This window comes from Choristoneura fumiferana, chromosome 20 (genome assembly GCF_025370935.1).
Source record: "Choristoneura fumiferana chromosome 20, NRCan_CFum_1, whole genome shotgun sequence".
NCBI lineage: Eukaryota > Metazoa > Arthropoda > Insecta > Lepidoptera > Tortricidae > Choristoneura > Choristoneura fumiferana.
This window is the reverse complement of record NC_133491.1, coordinates 6,103,756-6,126,441: the sequence shown is the minus strand read 5'-3', so window position 1 is coordinate 6,126,441 and position 22,686 is coordinate 6,103,756. Positions and strand designations below refer to the sequence as shown.

At 38.3% G+C, this 22,686-nt stretch overlaps 2 protein-coding genes and 2 pseudogenes across 2 annotated transcripts in view; 1 reads left to right on the top strand and 3 right to left on the bottom strand.

The window, feature by feature from the left end:
- Positions 1-24: 24 nt before the first annotated feature.
- LOC141439071 (uncharacterized) lies at positions 25-12,866 on the top strand. The gene is made up of 14 exons (XM_074103198.1): positions 25-356; positions 432-535; positions 2,378-2,458; positions 5,304-5,373; positions 5,973-6,064; positions 6,786-6,908; positions 7,284-7,410; positions 7,658-8,530; positions 8,613-8,726; positions 9,198-9,317; positions 9,641-9,751; positions 10,439-10,543; positions 12,163-12,358; positions 12,502-12,866. The coding sequence occupies exons 1-14, from the start codon at positions 237-239 to the stop codon at positions 12,570-12,572; spliced, it is 2,307 nt and encodes a 768-aa protein (XP_073959299.1). The 5' UTR covers positions 25-236; the 3' UTR covers positions 12,573-12,866.
- Positions 12,867-12,913: 47 nt separating this feature from the next.
- Positions 12,914-13,934, bottom strand: LOC141439393 (retinol dehydrogenase 13-like; annotated as a pseudogene).
- Positions 13,927-15,098, bottom strand: LOC141439072 (retinol dehydrogenase 11 pseudogene; annotated as a pseudogene).
- A 2,981-nt stretch (positions 15,099-18,079) lies between these two features.
- Positions 18,080-22,686, bottom strand: part of Spec2 (CDC42 small effector protein Spec2) — a 47,319-nt gene continuing 42,712 nt past the window's right edge. The window contains exon 4 of the mRNA XM_074103604.1: positions 18,080-22,152. Within this exon, the coding sequence (XP_073959705.1) occupies positions 22,144-22,152 (9 nt within the window). The 3' untranslated portion in view covers positions 18,080-22,143. The remainder of the gene's footprint in view (positions 22,153-22,686) is intronic.

The following is a 22,686-nucleotide window of genomic DNA, read 5'->3' as shown; positions in this document are numbered from 1 at the left end:
ATTTGGAACTTGTCAGATGACATCGTTGACAAATTGCTATTCTTTATTCAACTCTTCACACTATTGTCATCTTCCATAATCATCCGTGTATGTTTGGTTAACAATTTCGTTTAAATTACTTTTTGGTTCCTAGTAAAACAAAAATATATGACGCAACCGTCCAGTTATGATAATAGAAAGTGCTTAGTAAGTAATTCAGGATTTGGCTCCATGTGTGACCCTTTTGAGTATTATCGATGGAGTGTCAGACGAGCGATAGTAAAAAATTGTTCAAAGTTTTCGACGCATCCAAGCGCAAGCGAGTTCGCAGAAGACACGATGGCCCCGAAGTTAAGTCGGTAGCGAGTGACACCAGTGTAAGTACTGTCGCCTGATACTATCTGATATACTAGCAATAAATTTATGAGGGTAACTGTTAACACTTGCTGCAGGGTTGTCAAGCGAATCATTGCTGCGTAGTGTCTGCAAAAGCAAGCCTTCAGGATATGTCATCTACGCACAATGATGGCATCCGCGATAGCAAAACTATAACGAGGTAAAAATTATTTCTTAAAATATCTATGAAACAATTGAGGTGCTTTTGACAACCGGGCCAAGTACTTTTAACTATATTCATTTACAATACAATATACGCCAAAACAGCGAAGGCGGTGCGTTTATACTACCTACGGTGACGTACGTGAGTTGTACGTGAGTTCAATATCTCAAAAACGGCTGAACCGATTTTGATAAAATATGTCTAAGAACCATCTTTAGAAACCTTGCTTTCAAGTAAAAAAAAAACGCATTCTAATCGGTTCACCTGTTTAGGAGCTACGGTCCCACAGACAGACACACATAGCGGTCAAACTGATAACAGCCCTTTTTTGCGTCGGGGGTTGAAAATCAATATATTATTATCAAAGCGAGATTAGTCTTCGACTTGGGGCTTCTAATACGCGTTCGTAATTCCTTATTTACTGCCCGACACATCATCATCAGCCTATAGCCATTGCGCGCTGTCTTCGGCTCAATGGATCTTAGCTGAGACGCGGTCTCCACCCAAGAACTCGTTTACTCCACCGACAGAACAACACAACAAACTACACACTAACTTAGGACGTCTTGTAGGCTTTTTTAAATCTCAATTTAAGGATTAAACTGACAGTTCTTGTATGGCTCTGACAGGAATTAAGACCACTTAAACCTAGATGAAAAAGTCTGCAATTGGACGTTAATATATAATGTACTATTATTGTACGGAGTGGCGGAGCAATATAGAAACGTAAAGCCGCATTCACATTTTATCTGTCGTGTTGTGTCGTGACGCATCAGAACTTTATCTGATGCAGTGCGTTGTGACGGCTTGTGTTGTGTCGCATCAAAGCTATAGAGAGAGAGAGAGAGAGAGAGAGAGAGAGAGAGAGAGAGAGAGAGACAGACAGAGAGCATCACAACACAACACTACAAATAAATGTGAGTTAACCTTTTTTATAGGGTTCCGTAGTCAACTAGGAACCCTTATAGTTTCTTGCTCGTTTGCCATCCAGTCGAATAAAAAAAAAAGTTTTGCCATGTCTGTCCGTCCGTCTGTCCGTCCGCGGGTAAGCTCAGAGACCGTTAGTACTAGAAAGCTGTAATTTGGCATGAATATACATATCAGTCACGCGACAGTGGTGCAATAAAAAAATACCTCCCACAGACGTAAAGTGGGGGCGATTTTTTTTTTCGACTTACCCTCTAGCGTAGGGTATCGTTGGATAGGTCTTTTAAAATCATTGGGGGTTGTTAATACAATTTTTTATTCAGTGATCTGTTTGCGAAATATTCCACTTTTAAAGTGCAAATTTTCATTAAAATCGATCGTCCCCCCCCTCTAAAATCTAAACAGAATGGTAGTAAATATATCAAATTTACAAGGAAAATTGAGTATTTATCAAAAAGTTGTACTCACAAGATTTCGTGACGTTTTCCTGACGTCAAGAAATTTTGGATGTTTTATGATGTAGGTTTATTTATGTTTTATGATCTCGTCCTTAGGGTTAATCATTTCTTGACAAATCTGATTTCTTGTTAATTTCGTGACAGGACAACTTTTTGAGAAATACTCTTATAGCGGCTAAGATTGCTTGAGATGAGAATTATTAGTATTTTAAGAGCCTAAGGTATAAAATATACTTACCTAAACTTGGAAGATTCCGTACATAATACGAAATCCTTAGAAAAATATTATGTATTTGATTTTACCGTAATGGCTACGGAACCCTATCCTGTGCGTGTCCGACACGCTCTTGGCCGGTTTTTTCTCTATGCAGTCGTGGAATAAAATGTTTTCAGGCGATGAATTCCAATTTTGAGGTTTAAGTAATATTTACAAATTTTCATGAATTACCTTCAGGGACAGCAGCCCCTCCGTGTCTCGGTCCCCAGGGCCCGCGTGCCGAGGATCCCGCTCGCCGCGGCGGCACCGGCGCCCCATGTGCGTAGTCCATTTTTCTACTATTAGTAAAGTTATTTTACTACTGGCCGAAGTAGGTTTATTCGGAAAACATTCTTAGATTCGCGTACAGCCGAAATCAGTGTAACGCTGTAGACTTGCAAGAAAATTCGCCCAAGTTGCATTCCACTGCGTGGCTCGATTGATTACTTCAAAATCGTTCGAATAACGATCTCGCAATGCAATGCTACTTGCACAATTTTAAAACTAAACTGGCCTTAAGATGCTGATGAACTATTTTTCTATGCTTATACTCGTAACCTAGGGTAAAACTCCAGTGAATGAACACTTAAAACTTTTCTACTTTGAAAAATCACTACTCTGTACTTATTAATAATTGTAATGGTTTATGTAATTTAATCAATCGTTATTTAATAAACAAGAATTCAAATTCTGCGATTTTTTATTACGTGTATAGTTTTTGAGTTATGGAAGAATTATAAAAAAGTACCCAAAACCTAGTAAATGAACGAAAAAGTTAATGAATGAACAGAGTAAAACCCAGTGAATAAACATTATTTAGATAGTTTTAATCAACATTTAGAAAAGCATTTTTAACATAAAACGAAGTCTTCTTCTTCAGTTATTATTATATAAAATCTTGAGGTAGGTACAGCACCTTCAGTATTCCAATTATGTTTCTGTATTACAAAAATACATATATAATTCTATTAAAGTAGGTACAAATTAAGCACCTTAATTGATTAATTTACTTTTGTTTAAAAAACGTAGCTCAAAATAGATAATTTTTCCGAGTGAACTTTATAAACGTTATATCAAGGTTCAATTTGTTGTCATATTGATTTTAGATAAGTACGAGATTTTTTTCAGTGACGATAATCCGAGCTTTATAAAAAATAACAAACATTAAACTCTATTGATACTCGTATTCTAATCAGTCTGTAATCAGTCTCTAATTAGTTAAAAGTATCATCATTTGGGACAAAAAATCTTAACAACCCAATTTTTAATTATAGATTGTGGCTAATACAATAAGCAACTTACTACAAGCAAAATCTACATAATTTTTTAATCATTTTAATTTATATAAAAATAAAAAATCGATCAATAACAAAAAATATATAATTATATAGTAATTTATGACAAATAAAAGGTACACATTAACTGAACAATTGTTTTAACTGTTCCTATTTCCTTTCCTCGCAATCCCATTTTCTCCTCGACGTGTCTATCCACCCTCGTTGTACCGGCTCGGGTGACTATATGAACGTCTTGGGTAAAATGGCTTGTTTTATGCTCTTGTTGTACAATCTAATATTATTAACAAGTCCAATTTAGGAAGTAAAACTATCGTGCATTTCGATCACGTCCATCGTTACCTAAGTTGTTCATACATAGGATTAGTAGGTATCTAGTAAATGAACAAAGCCAATTTCTATAGTCCATTTACTAGATTTTTCATTCCTATGAATGAACACGTAGTGTCCCAATACTAGTTCAAAGAAACAGAATCGTTTTCTATGCAGAATCTGAAAACACAACCTTAATACGATTACGTTAACATTTAATTTTAGGAAAAAACTATATTGAGCCGACACCAGTAAATGAACAGACTGTTCATTTACTGGTTTTAGAACATTTGATAAGCCAGTAATGGAACACCTAAAAATATCAACTTAACCGCAAAATAAGCCACTAAAGAGTACAATTATAGAAGATTTAACTCTTAATCTAACCAATAGCTAAACTTTATAGTGGTATACATGAAGTAAGCAGTTCAAATGTTACTCCAAACATGCACTGTTCTTACTTGGGATCTAATTTTTCCATACAAAACTTCAAAAGCAGAAATACGTGAACTTCAAACACCTGCCATGTTGAAATTGGTCGAAAATAAATTTACCGATTGTTGCCATCGCATAGGAATCGAGTTGCCGGTAAGAAAAAAATACGACAGTGGTGGAAATGGCTATATTGCTTATTTTAGGCAAAAAACGTGATTTTGTTCATTCACTGGGGGGGTTCATTCACTGGAGGGTTTACCCTACATCCTATTTACATGAAGGTATCTATCTGCACAAAGTTGCTTTGGGAATTCACTGAAATCGTGTTTGTACAGTAGCGTAGGATGGCTGGCTTTTGGGACAAGATACCGACTATTTTTTCTGTGTATGCTCAATAGCCTACAACTAACAGTAAATACTTAATTACGCATTATGCCAAAAATATCCGGCACTGAAACGTGCCTCGTCTGCGTTGAATCGTGTCTTACTTGGGTCTTGTCTCCCTAATCATCCTATATACGTCCCATTGCTGGGCACAGGCCTCCTCTCAGAACAAGAGGGCTTGGGCCATAGTTCCCACGCGGGCCCAGTGCGGATTGGGAACTTCGCACGCACCATTGAATCGCTTCGCAGGTTTGTGCAGGTTTCCTCACGATGTTTCCTTCACCGCAAAGCTTGTCTCCCTGTCTTCGAATATCGGTTTTTATATGTTACTATCTGTAAACCGAATTTCATCTAAATCTGTTCAGCTGTTTAAACGTGGAAAAGTAACAAACAAACAGACTTAAAACTTTCGCATTTATAATGTTAGTGAGCCTGTAGCTACCATCTCTTTCTACTGTGTTAGCAACGTTCCGAGAATAACGTCTTTATATAAAAAAATACAGGTAGGTAAATAATAAACAAGTAGTAGACCTACACTTAGGTGCTCAAAACTATGTACCTGTAGGTTTTAATCGTTCTCTACATTTTATTTACCATTACGTACATTTTAAAACAACTTAGCCGTCGTAGTAGCTAGGTATATCTGATATCAACTGTTCGTAAATTTATACTAACACAAAAGGAAATCTAAATTACAGGAGAGAAGGTATTTCGTTGGCATTGAAGGCAGGTCTAGTGTCGACGCCGCGGTCTGCTTCACCACCACAAGTAAGAGACCCTTCGAGATTCTATTTTAATCAAGAAATCCACTATGTATTCATGAAACATAGTTAGTTGCGTGCCTGTGTAAGCGTGTGTCTAGGAACTAATAAATAAATGTGCATTTTTTCGGGATAAAAAGTGGCTTATGTCACTCTCTGGCTCATAAACTATCTCCATCACAGTATAAGTAATACATGCCAAAAATCACGTCGATCCGTTTCGACGTGAAAGACGGACAAACATACAAACACACACACTTTCCCATTTATAATATTCGTATGGATACATACCTACCTACATATACATATTAAACATTCAAGACCCGAGAACAATACAAATATCTGCCCCGGCCGGGAATCGGACCCAGGACCTCAAACTTCGTAGTCAGGTTCTCTAACCACTTCGCCATCCGATCGTCACTAAGCATACGTTAAGCACGTACCAGCAATAATATCTGCCACAGCGGAGCGTGCAAGAATATCTGACACGTCCATCCGGGCCTAGAAATTTGTATCAGATATTTATGCACGCTTGTTGTGTCAGATATTGGTGCTGGTGACTGTACTTTACTTACGGCTGTTTGCTAACATTTTTTTTTCTTATAGACAGGCGACGGTATTATTGAGACGGTACCCCAAGATCATGATTCATTCATTTACGCCTTTCTGGAAGAAGCTATAAAAAGAGATAAAAAGAAGTAAGTCAAGGTTACGATTTTACAAAAACTTGCAAATTGTTTGCTTAATAAGTAGGTAAGTGACATTGGTATAAGTAGTAAAATGTACGATTGTTTTTTATTGAGCTACTATTTGTCACTGTAGTAGCACTACGCCACTTGTTATTTGCTGTGCTAGCTAATAGCTGTCAAAAAGTGGCCTATTGTCTGTCCATAAGACAGTTTTTGGGAATGGAAAATTTCTGACAAATCTGTCAATAATTTATACATTTGCGTCATGCAGCAACTACTTACTATTTTTATTGAAAGTCGTGTAAGTATCTATTGAATTTTAAATTCATTTTCTGTTGGTCAGCGTATTGACTACATCACTGGATGAAAGTCACAGAAATGTATAAATGTGTTTCCGCCGCTAAAATGGTCGTAAATATTAAGAAAAACTTATGTTAAGTCTTTATTTTCTTTCATTGAGTAGGTATGGAATCTGTCACATGTCCTACTCATTTTCAAAGTTCACCTACTAACTTAGGAAAAAAAAGTTCATTTGTGTCTAATTAAAACACCTAGGTACTGTCAAAGAAACTAGATCGCGCACCAGGGTTGAACGTTTTAACAATAAATTTCACAATGGTTTTTTCGGCAGACGCATGCAATGTCAACCTGACATTTGCAGCGACAAGATTCCACCCTGGTACGCGTTTCAGTTACTTCCACTGTACCTGCGTACTTGTGTGCTTATTAGGCAACGTCACGCGCGAAGGCACGAGGAGCGGCGCGCGAGCCGCGAGCGCGACGCGTCGCCGCCGTCGCCGCGGGACCACCGCCACCGGCACCGCCGCGACGACCCTTCCCGGGATCGCGACAAGTACCAACAGCATATTTAGATACCTCATCTTAGACCTGGTACTCGTGTTAGGGTTGGGGGCTACAGACCCGGCGCCTTGACAAGGGATGAGCTCTCACAACAGAGGTTAAAAACCGGCCAAGAGCGTGTCGGACACGCCCAAAATAGGGTTCCGTAGCCATTACGAAAAAAATAAGTAATATTTTTCTAAGTTACATATCATTGAAAGAGTTGGGAGGACCGAGCGATATGCGAAGAAACGACACTGTCAGCCATTTTGAGCAGAAAATATAACACGCTCTCTGTAGATCTTCCCCATCTTACCCGGCTAGTTAAATAGGGACTGGATATGGATATTAATCGTGATTATTAAACTGAATAATTATTCCCCCCTAGGCCTCAAAAAATTGTACCCCCGGGTCCTGCTATTGATCAGACTGCGCTATTTGAAACTTTTGCCAAAATATGCGCGCAGTGTGTTACAATGAACAAGCCGGCTGATCTTCCCAGCCTCAATCCAGTTGTGAGTATTAATTTCTCAATTCGACGATTTAGATTAGTCTTAGGTACTTACCTGTTTGTAGGTACGGGGCATAAGATTATATTATGTGGGTACAGTCACCAGCACAAATATCTGACATAACAAGCGTGCATAAATATCTGATACGACTCTATTTCTAGGGCCGGAAGGGCGTGTCAGATATTTTTGCACACTGTTGTGGCTGATATTACTGCTGGTGATTGTACATGTTTTGTTTTAAATGTTTTAGCCCCGTTCTTTAAGCCACAAGTCCCTGCAATGTGAAGTAACATCAAGGCAAAGCATGCATGACGTTGACCAACGCCCGGTCAAACTACGTAGTCATGAGAACTCTCGTGAGCTGATCCCTTCGACCAGAATCCGCAGCCAGGAGAACTGCCGCGAACGAGTCAGGAGCCGAGACCACGTCGGGGTGTCCCACTCTCACATGCAAACGGTAGTTAAAGACAAGTGCGGCTGCTATGATCCATACGATAAGGAAGACATGAGATATGGTAGCAAAATTGACGTCGGTAGATCGAGAACGCAAACGAACGAAGATAGATACCGCGATTATACACCACGCGCTGCCCCAACTAGAAGCTTCCTTGACAACTCCTACAGGCGAAACGAATCGAGGGACTGCAGAGCCTATGAGGAGCCCCGAGAATCTGCCAGGAGAAGAAACTATGATGAAGAAAAGAGAAGATACTTTGATCAAAAGACTAGCAGGAGCTACGATGTGCATAGAGAAGGGTACGCTGATGAAGAGCGAGCTCGAAGAAGCGCGAGGAGCGACGTTCATAAAGAGAAGCGCTATGACGACAGGAGGTACGATGACAGGGACGGAGATAAACGATACCAAGAAATCCAGCAAAGGGACAAGTATTACGATGAAAAGCCGATGGACGTTCGCGATCGCCATTGCAACAATATGATCACTAAAGAACGTCGGTACAGGAGGAACTTGGAGCGCTTTGATAGGGTTTCAATCATATCGAAAGATGACGATTATAAAGATAAAGACATGTATTCTGAAAGGGAAAGGGATTCCGGCCTCAGCGTCGCTGATGGTGAGACTAGTACAGTTAGTGGACGCAGTAATTACTTGAGAGTCGTCAAGGTTAGTTAAGTTACTGTATTAAATCTGTGAAGGTATTTTTTTATACGTGATATTACAATTTACAAATGAGTTTCGCTTACAGCAAGAAATAATCGAGCAAAGGGAAGCCATGGACAAAATGATGAAGTTGTGGAAAGAATTAATGCGATGTTTCAAAGGAATCTCACAGACTGAGGGTCCGGAGAAGGCTGTTCACGTAATAAATAACTTCTCTTGTTTCCCGTAGGTTTATAACCATCTGACGTAACCAGCACTGGTAGGAGCCCAAATTATTTGGTAAATTAATTAGATCCTGGCACTCGCTGGGCTCGCGCGTTGTGGTCACAATTGTACCAAATACTTCTCGTTTCGCTCGTCCACGTGCTTAATTTTCCGGAACCTAAACTGACTGTAAAAGTGATCTCTACCGTCATCTCTTAAGTAGAAAATATTTGATCCTTTCTAAGCAGCAGGCGTGAGAATAAGGGACGAATGCATTATTATATGCGATGCATTATAATGACTCGTGTGCTAGGGTCCCGGGGCCATACATCACGAGTATTTAACACAACTTTATTTTTAACACAGTAGGTTCGCTATTTGAAGGGATCGCTGATGCGGATCGGAATTATTTCCAAATATCCCTGTCCATGATATAATCATTAACTATTGCTTGATTTTTTGTTAGGAATCGGCAGCTAACAATGCGCGTGAGTCGGCCGCCGCGCAGCTGCGTCTGTGGCGCGAGTGCATGCGGCGCTACGAGACTGTCGCACGTGACGTCGGGGATACTGACGCTAGGCTCATGGTAATGGAGAGATCACTGATCCTTTTCTGCTTAATGACACAGGAACAGTTACATCTCTGGTGATAGGTTGTATTCTATTCTTATTCTTTTAATTTGGAGACAGTATTACCATGACTAGACCCCGGATTTTTGTTGCAATGACGTCACAATAGGGTAGTTTGGGGAGTAAATGGAACGGTATTAATTAATACGGCTACGTAAATGATGATGAAGATGATGATGTATGTGTGTGTGAAGATGACCCCTATCCTATCGTCCCACGGGAACGGGATAAAATGCCAAAATTCCGGTTTGATTTATTGATGAATTGTTGTTGTGTGTAGGAGGAGATCAACAAGCAGCGGTCAGAGATGTCTGAGATGGCGGGCATGTGGCAGGAGTGTCTGCAGCGGTACCGCGAGATGAGCAACGACTTCGATAAGCTCAAGCAAAAGGTACTTTACAGGATGTCAAAGAACACCTCTGACGACACCAGAATACTCCAGATGCCTTAGCAGTATAGATTGCCAGGAAAGATCCGAATACCCCATGTGAGCGAGTAAGATGGTAGTAGAGTTCTGGGCGGATCAATGCATGATCCTACCACTCACATTTCTATTGCATTTGCTCTCATCGATCTATCATCAGCATTTCCTGGGCTTCGAAATTTTGCATTGGCACTCATTCGATGCAAATTTGCGATTTAGAATTTGCGAAGAAATTCAATTGTGTGTGTGAAGTTTACATTCTGCATTGGGCCTGCGTGGTAACTACGGCCCAATTAAGCCCTCTCGTACTGAGAGGAGACCAGTGCTCTGCAGTTGGACTTATAGGCCGAGCATCGAGATGATGATTTGATGACGATGACAGGACTCATTTGATGTTTTTTGATACTGACTTCTCATTGAACTCAAATGATGTTTTCTCTCATCAAGTAGGGGCACAGTTAATTCCAAATAAACTTTCGCTCGTAATTTATAAAAATAATTCAACCAATCCCCATTCATAAATTATCCATACCACATTTCATGTCAATTCATCTACTAAAAGTTGGCCTTATGGGTATTTGCCCGCAGTGCTCTGTATCTGTATGAAAGAGGGTCTAGGACGGTTTTTGTAATCTGAATTAATTTTGTAATTAGTTGGCGACCGCAGAGAGCCCGACCCGTGCGCCCGCGCCGCCGGTGTGCGCCGAGGGCGAAGGACCCGCCCCGGCGCCCTACCGCCTCCCGCCCACCTACCCACCGGTACCACACTCACCATACCATCTAGGACGCACGTACACACACCGACATCTATGGTAGCCATTTTACGATGATCCCAGTGATAATAGTACCTATAAACCTTCGTTAAAAACCACTATATAACCTACTCTATGGGTGAAGCAAGACGAGCGTAATTTTTTGAGTTACGAGTCGCGTATTTTGGGTCACGTAATTTCTGCACGTAAAGTCCAGTTTGAGCCACACGGCGACTCAAAATGAGTTGTATATTGTATGAACTAAAATTACGCGACCGAAAATACGCGACCTACGATTCAAAAATTACGCTCATCAAAAAAATACGCTCATCTTACTTATAAGAACTGTTCAGGGCGCACGTTTAGAATGAAACTGACACAATTCGAAATACTATCATTTTAAAATTCACCAGATTTTGTTAAATACAAAGTACATTATGGAAATCTGAATATTTCTAATTGTGTTAGTTTCATTTTAAACGTGCGAGGAGTTAAATTACTTTTTAAAAGTGTGCATGTTTCAAAGACAGGCATATTTGCGCAGGCGTTTAAAATTATTATTTAACGCAATCATGCAAAAAAATTATATTGACGCGTTTGTGATCAAATAAGTTTTGTTGTAGTTAGGCCAAGTTTAGTTTTTATATTGTGATTAATCTTGCCTTTTTAATATTGCTTATTTATATTTTGTGATTCATATATATCTAGATTTTGACTTAGCTTTTAATTTTATTTTGCTGTACTTCATTTTATGAAATGAATTAATTTTAATTTGATATTTATTTAAGTCTATTTTATTTGAGTTTAATTTAAGATTGGGCTGTGTTGTCTGAGAATAAAGAATTTTAACTTTAATTTAATTTTAATTTAAAACTTTAAACATGTTTCAAGTATCATACAAGAAAAATAAGCCTTGCGTGCCTTAGAATTAATTAACGTCCAGCGTACATATTATTATATCTTAAGGGGCGTGTTCCTTCCTTATGTACAAACATCGTTTTGTAATAGTAACATCATATCTATTGTTTATGTTTTTGGACTGTTGTAACTCCATGTTGCACAACTGGCCACTTATTTTTCTTACTTAAATTCCAAATTCTAATTCATCAGTTAGCTTTTTTTTCTGCCCCTTGCAATGTCACGCATTACAGTACCAAAGCACTTTTGATCTTGAATGACATCTTAATATTTCTTACTTTATATTTTTTCATCGAATAATCTGCTTAAGAGGCTGATCTAAAGCTGGCTGATTTAAAAGATGTTGCCAATTACTTAACATGTATGATCCATTAATATGGAATAATTGGATCCGTTGCTTTCCGCTACAACCTTCTGTTACTCTTTTGAATAATTACAAATAAAATTCTGTACCGATTTTAAGACATATATGCGAGGACACATCAAAACTGTACTCTTTTACATAAAAACAAATTCCTATTCCTAAGTAGGTTCCTTCTATTTTTCAAGTCTGTTAAAAAAATACGAACTTGGCCGTCTTGGCCCTAGGTAAAACCAATATAACACGTGTTGTGCAGCTAAATAGCGACTTTCATAGATGTCTTCTTTCTCTCTTCGGACCCCTCGCAAGTTCTGAAGTGCTTGACAAGTTTCACCGCATGCTCCCAGATGCCACCGATGGGCGGCTACCCCGGCGGCGCGTCGGCGTCGCCGCTGCGCTCGCGTGCCTCCGTGCCGCCGGCATGGTGGTGGAGCGAGCAGCCGGGGCCCACGCCACGCCGCCGCTCGTCCCCCGACTCGCGCGGTAGCCGCGACCGCGACCGCGAACGCGACCGTCGTCACCGGCATAAGGACCGCGAGCGAGGTATACAAAGAGATTTCGCTGTCCCAAAAGCAACTTTTCTCGATCATGAACGTGTAGTCTCTCGTAAAAAGCAGGTGTAAATTTCGACCGAGTTCACCCATGATTTCTTTACAAGTTGACTATTTTTTTCTTAATTATTTCAGATGACACGAGATACAAAGAGAAATCCAAACCGAGCGGTGCGCGGTCCGAGCACAGGCACAGAAAGAGATGATTAATTTTCAACACTATTTCAAAATGAAAGTACCTACTTTTCACATTAAAACCGGATAAGCAATAGGATTTTTGAAATGAGACTGCCCTACGACTTTCTAAAATAATGCAGGTTTCGAAAGATTCAGGTAGGTATTGTTGTTTTATAAAATGTTACCAATTTGTGAAAATTTTTGTTTATTCAAATTTGTGGAGTAAATATGATCAGTAGCAAAATGAAAAGAAATTGTAAATCTTTGAAATTATTTTTGGAATGGTTTCCATGAAATGGAATAAAAGATTACGAAAATCCCAATGTGTTAATTTTATTTTAATTAAGCCTTAATTGCAAACAAACCGTATTTAGTTTTGACTCGTAACTTTTACAGATAGTTCCCACAATTTATCAGCAAGTTCTGTGTCCCGGGCTCTGTAGGAGGGGGTTTTCTCGACACAGTCCACAAAGTATTTACCTACCGGTGACTTTTTCTAACTCCGGCGCTACCGCCAGGTGAATCTAGGTTTGGGTCTTCTTCAATGGTTTTAAAAAAAGTCATAATAAAAATCTAGAAAATGCAAATCTATGGCGCCTGAAGTCTGAACTGACAGCTCCCGGATGCAGACTCACTGTTACTCCCGTTCCATTCAAGTCTCGGCTCAGTTTTGGAGTAAACTATGCATTTGCGAGTGTAGAATTCGAGTAAACCCAAAAGTGCTTCAACCAGCTTGCTGCTGGCATGTGTATGTTATCTAAGTTTATATTTATTATACCAATCATGACATGTGCAGCACAGACGACACATTCATTATGCGACTCGGTGCCGACGACTTTATCAGAGGAAGGAGCAGATTTGTGAGCAGAAATGGACCAAAATGATTGATTTGCATTTCTACCGGCAGATTGCCTTCAGTCAGTGAATTATCCAGTGTTCCAGTGCCAGTGTTGTTAATAAGAATATGAAGTGCAGTCTCTGTTTCAAGTATTTCTGCAACAAAAGCTCGCACTGATTTAAAAGATAAGGCCTTAATGTGAAGTGCATAAAGTCGTGTATACATATTTTTTTAACTTTGGTCGTGTCGATATCTTAGCCCTTGACTGTACAATCTTCGTAAACAATTAAGTACTTAACGTGATTTGAGCGCAGCGCGCCAACAAACTGGTCACTCCAGTTTGGCGCATTTATTGTCATTGTGTAAATTGCAATTGTTTATATATGAATAAATGACTTCTATTCTATTCTATTCTACAGCATTATACGTAGTCCACTTTTATACGCCATTTCGAATAAATGGAATTTGCGGTTTTCGAGGCCAAGAACATTGAGAATACGGACTCAAAGAAGTGACTTCTCATACTTAAAATAAAAAATAAATAAATCACAGGAGTTTTTTTATTTACACGTGTAACCATAGGTAGGTACATTTTTAACTCTTGCATATTCTCTCTGATAACTCCCATAACTTATCGGCAAGTTTTTTATCCTGGGCTGTTAAGGAGGGAGTTTGTTCGACGCAGTCCACGAAGTACTTGCCGGTGACATTATTTAATTCTGGCGCAACTGCCAGGTGTATTTGGGTCTGAGCTCCTTCCACAGAGGTTTTGAAAAAAAGTCCTATTAAAAACCTTGAAAGCTTGGGTTGTCTGCGGAAGATATCCGTGCTAACAGCTCCAGGATGCAGACTATTCACTGTAACTCCTGTTCCCTCTAAATTCCGACTCAGCTTCTGAGTAAACAACACATTTGCGAGTTTAGAGTTCGAGTAAACTCGAGAATGCTTCAGCCAGCTCGCTGCTTGCTTGTGTATGTTGTCCAAGTCTATTTTACCCCACCTGTGCATTACAGATGACACATTGACTATTCGACTCGGTGCTGACGACTTTATCAGTGGAAGAAGTAGATTCGTGAGGAGAAACGGACCAAAGTAGTTGATTTGCATTTCTACCGGCAGATTGTCTTCGGTCAGTGAATTATCCAGTTTTCCAGTGCCAGCGTTGTTAATGAGTATATGAAGTGCGGTTTCTGTTTTACGAATATCTGCAGCAAATGCTATCACTGATTTAAAAGAAGCTAAGTCCAGTTGTTTATAAACGACGTTGTTGTTGCCCGTAGCTGATATTATTCTATCTCTTGCTGCTGTACCTCGGCCCTGGTCTCTGCACCCCAAAATGACCTTAGCTCCGCGAAGAGCGAGGTCTTTTGCTGTTTCGAATCCAATCCCTGTGTTGGCTCCAGTCACTATAACGACCTTATTATTTAGTTTTGCGTTAGACGTACATTTTCCGGTAGAAAGTCTATAGTACACATAAAACGTGACATATCCTGCAAAAATGCTTCCTATAATATAAATTAACATGTTTTATTTATTTATTATCTTTAATAAAATCAACTATGTAAGTATCTTGTTTAAGACGACTGTCTGCGTCAAATTTAATTAAAACAATCAGTTTTTTATTGACACGAGTATGTATTTATAGACATCACATCACGCACAGATAACACCTTAGCGAAGGCCACGCGATAATGTAATAGCGCGTACACACTGGTCCAACGAGCGCCTACGAATGGGTTTCGTGTTTCGTTGGTCCTGTCTGCAGGGCTACTACGAAACCCGAAACTCGAAGTTCGTGTCGTGCGGTCCCTCTCGCTCTCGTATTAAATAGTACAAGTGTCAGAGGGACCGCACGACACGAACTTCGAGTTTCGAGTTTCGTAGTAGCCCTGCTGGACGGCTTAGCAAACGCCAACGATCGTTCGTTGGCTTGGCCTGAGCCGGCGAGCGATCCGAAGCGTGGCGGTAACATTGGCGCGTAGCGTACACACCGGCCCAACGAACGAAACCCATTTGTTGGCGCTCATCGGTGTGTACGCGCTATAATGCAACCAAAGAGGAAGGAGAGACAAGTTGCCAAACTATCACGCATATTTAAAAAATGACTTAAGCTCCATATTAATTCTGTGCACTACTACATACTACAGGTCATTTGCTTAAGTTTTTCACCTATATTTGGGCTTTTTTTGGTGCTAGTAGAATAGGTTTTCTTAATATGCGAAATACAGAAGACATGGTTCCAAATGCATTTTTTACTGTTTGTCTGGTTCTGCACAACGATAATTGAGTTCGTGGATAAATTTATCAACAAAGTAGGTAAGCTGTGACTGACAGTGAAATGTACATCACTATTAGCACACGTACAAAACTGACGTTTGACCAAAAAACGTTGTTGTTTCTTTAAAAAAATATGGCTCTGTCCATCGGAGGACAATTTTGCCAGTGTCTAGTAGTTTTTGCCGTTGTACGTTAAAAAACGTTACATTCTTGAAATCGGATGTCGCTTTTGCAGTATAGTTGACTTTTTTTAACAAATGGCATTAGTTACATGATCGAGGAGTACAACTATATACGGTTGACTTCAGTCATATTTTGAGCTAATCTAGTGGAATAATATATCTTTGAATGCAACATTTGAGTATAGACAAGAACAAAGGAGCGTTTAAGTAAGTAGGGGAAGAAGGTAGCCTAAAGCGGGTAAGCGCTTTTACACAGTAGTTACAAACATAAGTGTCAATGTGTGCGTGCGTCGCGAGTAACCGAAGGCGCATTAGTTTCAATCACTTCCACCGGCGTCACGGTCGCGTATTGGTTTAGCGTTGCCAACCATGCGATAATTATCGTAAATATACGATAGTTGTATGTCTTATACGATATAAAATAATAACAGGGTATCGCACGATAATTTTAATGTTTTATACGATAATTTTATTAAATATTACGATATTTTTGAGAATTTAATGTGGAGTCAACAATGTGGGCATAAAAGAGAACGCACCATCCATCGATTGCTACGAAACGTATTCAATCAACATGAACGCAACTACCAACATAATAAAAAAAAGAAGAACAAGAGGACTTAGTAGTCTGTGGAAGACATAGACATAGAAATTTAAGTAGTAGTCCTTATTAATGGTTTTTGGCGTAAGTACCTAGCTTATGGGCACGCCTCGAAAGTTAATAAAACGGCAGATGATGTTTATAAGGCCTGTATTCATATTTCTAACCACAATCATAACATCCTGGCGCGAAGAGTGTGACAGCTGTCACTGTCACCTAGAAAAGTCATTCCATTCAAGATTGTTACTACTGGTTAGACGGCGGCCACAAGTTAATTTTTAACCGACTTCAAAAAAGGAGAAGGTTATGAATTCGTTTTTTTAAATGTTTGTTACCTCAGAACTCCTGAAACTGATTTGAAAAAATGTTTTGCGATCGTCTAGGAATGTGTTCAATTAGGTCCCATAAGCACCAAATCAGGATCTGATGATTGGATCTCAAGGAAATCAAGGGAACTCTTCAAATGTTGTAGGGACACCTATAGTAAATTCGATATATTTAGCAGTAACTGGTGCATTTGCTCTTGAAAATCATCATTTGGTGAAGTGGAACTGATGATGAAGACCGCAGTTGACCATCGGAGTTACTTACTACTCAATTACAAGTATTTCACGGGTTGAATTTTAATTACTTTGACACAGTTGCTAAGCAACTTATGCTCCTCGTAATGCATAATATGTTAAAACAGGTAGTAGAGCACCAGGACTCCTCAATAATGAACGTCTCAGCATCGGAAAAAGCAATCTTTCGCAAAAGGTGACGAGCAGTTGATATTAAACTATTGTATCTTAGATTATTTACACTAAAAAGAGAGAAAAAAATATATAACAAAATATTGAACAAACATGCATGAAAATAATTTTCCACCAGTCTGAAGTCGGTCGATGCCTCAGTACGAGCCAGCAGGAGTGATTGAAGCCCAATATAAAGTGGGTAGGTGAGGTAGATGACTATAGGTCCACTCCTAGAAAATTATTTTCATGGTTTTTATGTAGTCGGTTAAATTTTTTGTTATAAACCATACCGTACACCATCACGCATATAAATCAAAAAAAAATATGGTAAATATATGGGACGAGAGCAACAACACAAGTTTTTAACTAAATAACTTTTGCTACTGATATAATATGATAAAAATAAAAAAATAAACGAGAAAACCACTACAACTGTTTTATTTCAACTAGGTAGGAATATGTTAATTAAAAATTAATTATAACTTAGTTAGGTACTTAGTCTCTCCGATAACTTCCATAATTCATCAGCAAGTTTCTCATCCCGAGCTGCACATGACAAGAGGGGGTTTGTTCGACGCTGTCTACGAAGTACTTACTTGCCGGTGACATTCTCTAATTCGGGTGCTACCGCAAGGTGGATCTGGGTCTGAGTAATAATTAAATATGGCATTTGCCAGATAACTGTGGTAGTGATTTGGTTTTGAGTAATAAATGATGACTTTACATAATGAGAGGCCAAAGTTGAGTTGGTGTTAGTCAGTGGCAGTGTGATACACCTGTTACTATTTTCCATAGAGGTAACCAGATAAGGGCTGAAACTCAACGCACGAGCAGACGCCATCTAATACGGCAGGCCACGCCTGGAGGAAATACAATCGATTTAAGTAAATAAAACAAAGTCATATACAAGTGTGACAGGATTTCTTTTTAATCTTTTCAGTACAAATCTAGTATCATTCAATGCTTATAACACGATCATAATTAAAATTTAATTGAGGAACATAACTTTGTCATTTTCACCGGTAAAGGACAAAATTATGCTTTCATGGATTTACATACTATATTTAGTGGACTTACCATAACTGTTGTTTATGGTGTAGATAGAGATTTCTCTTTCACACGTTCGTACTGTGCTGTTTGTTTCATTCTTAGTGAAATGAAAACAGAACTTTGTAGTAATATGAGACACAAGGTATAAAATTAAGTTAACCTACGCTAAAATTAAACATTCAATCAGCGTAGGCATAACGTGAATTATATCAGTCTCTTATAAGAACTCTGTTTCAGTCATTCTACTGCCCAAACAGATCCGGGCAAGAAGACCTACAAAACCACTTCAATTATGAAATAAATTTTCCTTCTGCGAAAAAAACAACTCTTTGTCAACTGTTCAGCGTTCCTTATCTTATCTAAAAGATTTAGACAGTTTATTTTCACATACGAGTATGTTGCAGCGATCAGTAGAAAATTTCATGGCATTCACAAATCAAATTTTGAAGAACTAAGATCCAAGTCTTATTTCTTTGCATCAATAGGAGTAGGTATATCTAAACTCAAATGATTTTTGATTGATCACAAATTGTATGTTCCAATCATTTTCATTTTGAAAGTAAATATGTAGATGTTGACTAATTTCTTACTATATGTTTAGGTAGTACCTACTTTATAATGTTTTACATTTCATTTGTTATACGATGTTGAGACATCATATGAGCTTGATAATATTTTGTACATAATTTATTTGGACTAGTCCATATTGTGCGTATAATATCAGTTATTGGTAGGTAAATTCTTTAATGAAGGCAAATTGGTTTCAAGACAATTCGTATTTAAGTATATCTAGAGCAGTATAATTTTACGTAAACGTACGGTACATAAGAATCACGGTTATAGCATAGGTCTATATATAAAGGCAATCATCGACGGAATACGTACAACACTAACTAGCGAAACCTATTCTATCAATTTCATAGAAGAAGAAGAAGAAAGAATTTATTTGAAATATAACAAGGTTACAATTTAGATTCATCGGCGGACTCCGCACTAGAGTCTGGGCCTGTATCGCGGAGACCAGAGAATTTACAATTTACAGCAGTTACTTAAGTACGTACATACAGGTATATATAGTTTAGAGAATAATAGAATAAAAGGAACACTTCTTAATCGAGTGCGGTCCAATATGGGTTTAAGAACATTTGGTACAAATACAGGGTGACTGGTATTCCTTGAAAGCGGTTATTCTATATAGAGCTTATTTGCGATGTTTTTGATCAGTCAACAAGACCTCGAAATTCAGTAGTTTTCGAGTTATTCGAGTTTTTCTAGTAGCCATTGAGTTAAAGATGCTTTCAGCAAAAAAGTATGTCAAAATGTTAAGGTTTTAGAAATAAAGGTTAATAAATCACAAATCAAAAGGTTTAAATAAATGTATGACACTTCGCGTATATATTACAGAAACAAATTTCTCAATTTGTAACCTTTCCAAAAAGGTACAAATGTTGACATCTTTTACTAAATTATTGAGAGTAATAATGATAATAACAAAGCAGATAGCAGGTGAGCTGAAAGCGTATCTGACCCGAAATCGATTTGTTAGTGGCGCTTTTGTCTGTGCTAAAAACATTGCAAATAAGCTCTAAAATAACCCCTTTCAAGGTACGAGTATAGGTCTAATTACCAGTCACCCATATATTTCTTATTAGGCCCAACGACAGCATTGTCTATTTGATTTGCTACTGCCATTCGGAACTCGAAACAAAAGTTTTTTCAAAAGAATTTTCTTTTTTTAACCCCCGACGCAAAAAGAGGGGTGATTTATAAGTTTGACCGCTATGTGTGTCTGTCTGTGGCACCTTAGCTCTTAAACGGGTGAACCGTTTTGAATGCGGTTTTTTTTATTTGAAAGAAGGGTTTCTAGCGATGGTTCTTAGACTATTGAGATTGATGATTGATATTGTAGGTACTTTGAAGTGACAATGTCGGGGGTTTTGCAACTTTTTGTTGGTTAGTTAGTTGAATCTGCAGGAAATCGAAGAAAACCGACGAGTTCCGAGCGACAATAACATTGTAGTCGTATTGTAACATCTTTTCCGTTGGGGCTATAAGGCAGGTACTCCATACGATTTACGAAAAATTTAAGTATTGACAGTTAATGTAAAACCAGCAGCAGAAGTATTTAAATAGGTAGTCAAAGAGCTCGAAACGATTTACAGATATTTTTAACTTTCTATTATATTTATTTCTATTTTTTAATTTTGAGCTCTATAATCTGATATTTAAATTTGCTGCTAATTGTACTTAAATAAGTATTTGTCAAAACAGCTTCAATGGCATTTCTTGTGACCTAGCAATAAGGCCACTGAGTACTTAGAATTCTTAAGTTCTTTAAATGCCTCTAGTCAGAAATTAGGTATAAATCTTTATCTAGAAGATGTATATAGTTACGTATAATAATTATAAATATAAGAAGACATTATCTAAGACTTGTATATAATTCACTATTGCTGTTGTAATTATAATATGATGCCTATTTTAATATTCAAACGTTCTTTATCTATAGAATAACTCAAACTGGAAGTACACCCGAGGTTCATGATTGCGTTAATTCTAGTTTACATTTTTACTAACTACATTATCAATAGGTACCTATACTATGATTCAACATATTGCTTAGCTAGAACTACTATACAAAATGTAACTTGAAGCAATAAATTATGTAACTGTCACATATAAACAATTTTGTTTATATAATTTTGAAACAAGGTGTCGCCGTACTGGGACCGGTTGCATGAATACCTAGTCGTTTGTCACCGAGCATTTACTTTAATCCAAGTGTGCGTGTTTCTAGCTGAAATCTATAGGTACTGCACGCAACTGCTCCCAGTGGGGTTGTAACATTAAGCTAACATGAAGATGTGTAATTTTAATGTTCATTATTTGTTTATGGCTCAAGAAAATATTAACCTATGTAGTATGTACAAGACGTTTTGAAATTGATCCCAAATATTTCAGCAGGGTATGGTTTTGTTCCTTCGGCAATATTCAAAGTGTACCGCGTTGAAGACGTGGCTATAGAGGGACCTACTTTAGATCAAAAATGCAACGAACAAATTTTAAAGCGGTGTTCAGGCTAACTAATCCACCATCTGATGAAATATAAGGGTTAATTAAAAAAACATGTATCTTTTGAATCGTGTCGTGATTGGGACGAAATATTGAGAAAACAGTCTTAATAATTACTAAACCATTTGTAACAAAACCTTTTATAAATTCTTTCTTAGCTTTTGTCTCAATTAAAAGAATGCGTCGTGACCAAATTTTTATTATAAAATAATTGTATTAGTCAAAAGTTTTTTTATATACCTGTTATATGTTTAATGCAAGCCTTTTTTCGGGATGCATTTTATATCAAGTACCACTCATAAATGCCAAATTTTAAGTTAAATTCTTTTCTTGCAAAATTGACCACATGCAGAGGCGTATTTAAAGATATGGCGGCCCGGGCCATTTAGCTTTGCCGCCCCATTAAGTGACGATGAAAGTATTTCATTAAAGAAAAAAAATTGGCATAAGTGGCTTCGCCGTCCCTCGCAGCCTGCCGCCCTGGGCCATGGCCCCCTTAAATAGGGTAAATAAGCCCCTTGGCCACATGATAGTGTTTTATTTTTTTGGATACAGCAGTGTTTCCTTCAGTCTTTGAATAAGTACAAAAGTTTCATTGTAAATAAACGGTGTTCAAGGACTAAGAAATGAACTTTAGAGACTTCAAAAACAATGATAGAAAGTAGCTAAAAAACCAGGGGAACATTGAAGGTAACTTTAGAATTTTGAAAAAGGCCTTTGTATGTACATAACAAATGTGGTTACCAACTTAACAATTACAGGTAAATAAATACAGTATTAAGATCATAACACACGATAATTTCACTCAGTTTTGTCACTAGCGTCCGTGCGGGCGACGCCGGCGCATCAGTACACCTGGAAACAGAAAAAAAAAGAATGAATGAACGATTGGTCACTATTTATGAGGCTACGTACTACGTACGCACTATGCCTAATCGTGCGGTTTTAGCGTGTCGTCTCTTTCTCAAGCAATACTTTGAAGAGGGACGACGCGCTAAAGCCGCGCGGTTAACCGCATTGTGCGTATACGTAGCCTTAATCGTAGAGGAATTAAGCAAAAGCGAGATATTATTGAAAAAAAAAAACAACCACTGCAGCGATTAATAGGTATCTACTGCGGTTTTATTCGTTAACCCGAGACTTAGACAAGTGGCGCAATATTTCTTCAACAAAATCGTCTTACGGCTTAATTTTTCCATGATGCATGGGCGCCGGGATGGAGTGCTGCAGGGGCAAAACAAAACTAAAATACAGAATGAAACATATAAATGAAATGCACCATCCAATATGCAGATGCGAGATGCAATGCAGCTTTCTGAAAATAATCCTACCGGCGTCCATGCGCGTATGTATGCTATTTAAGTCAGGGTCAGGTGCTTTTCCGAAATT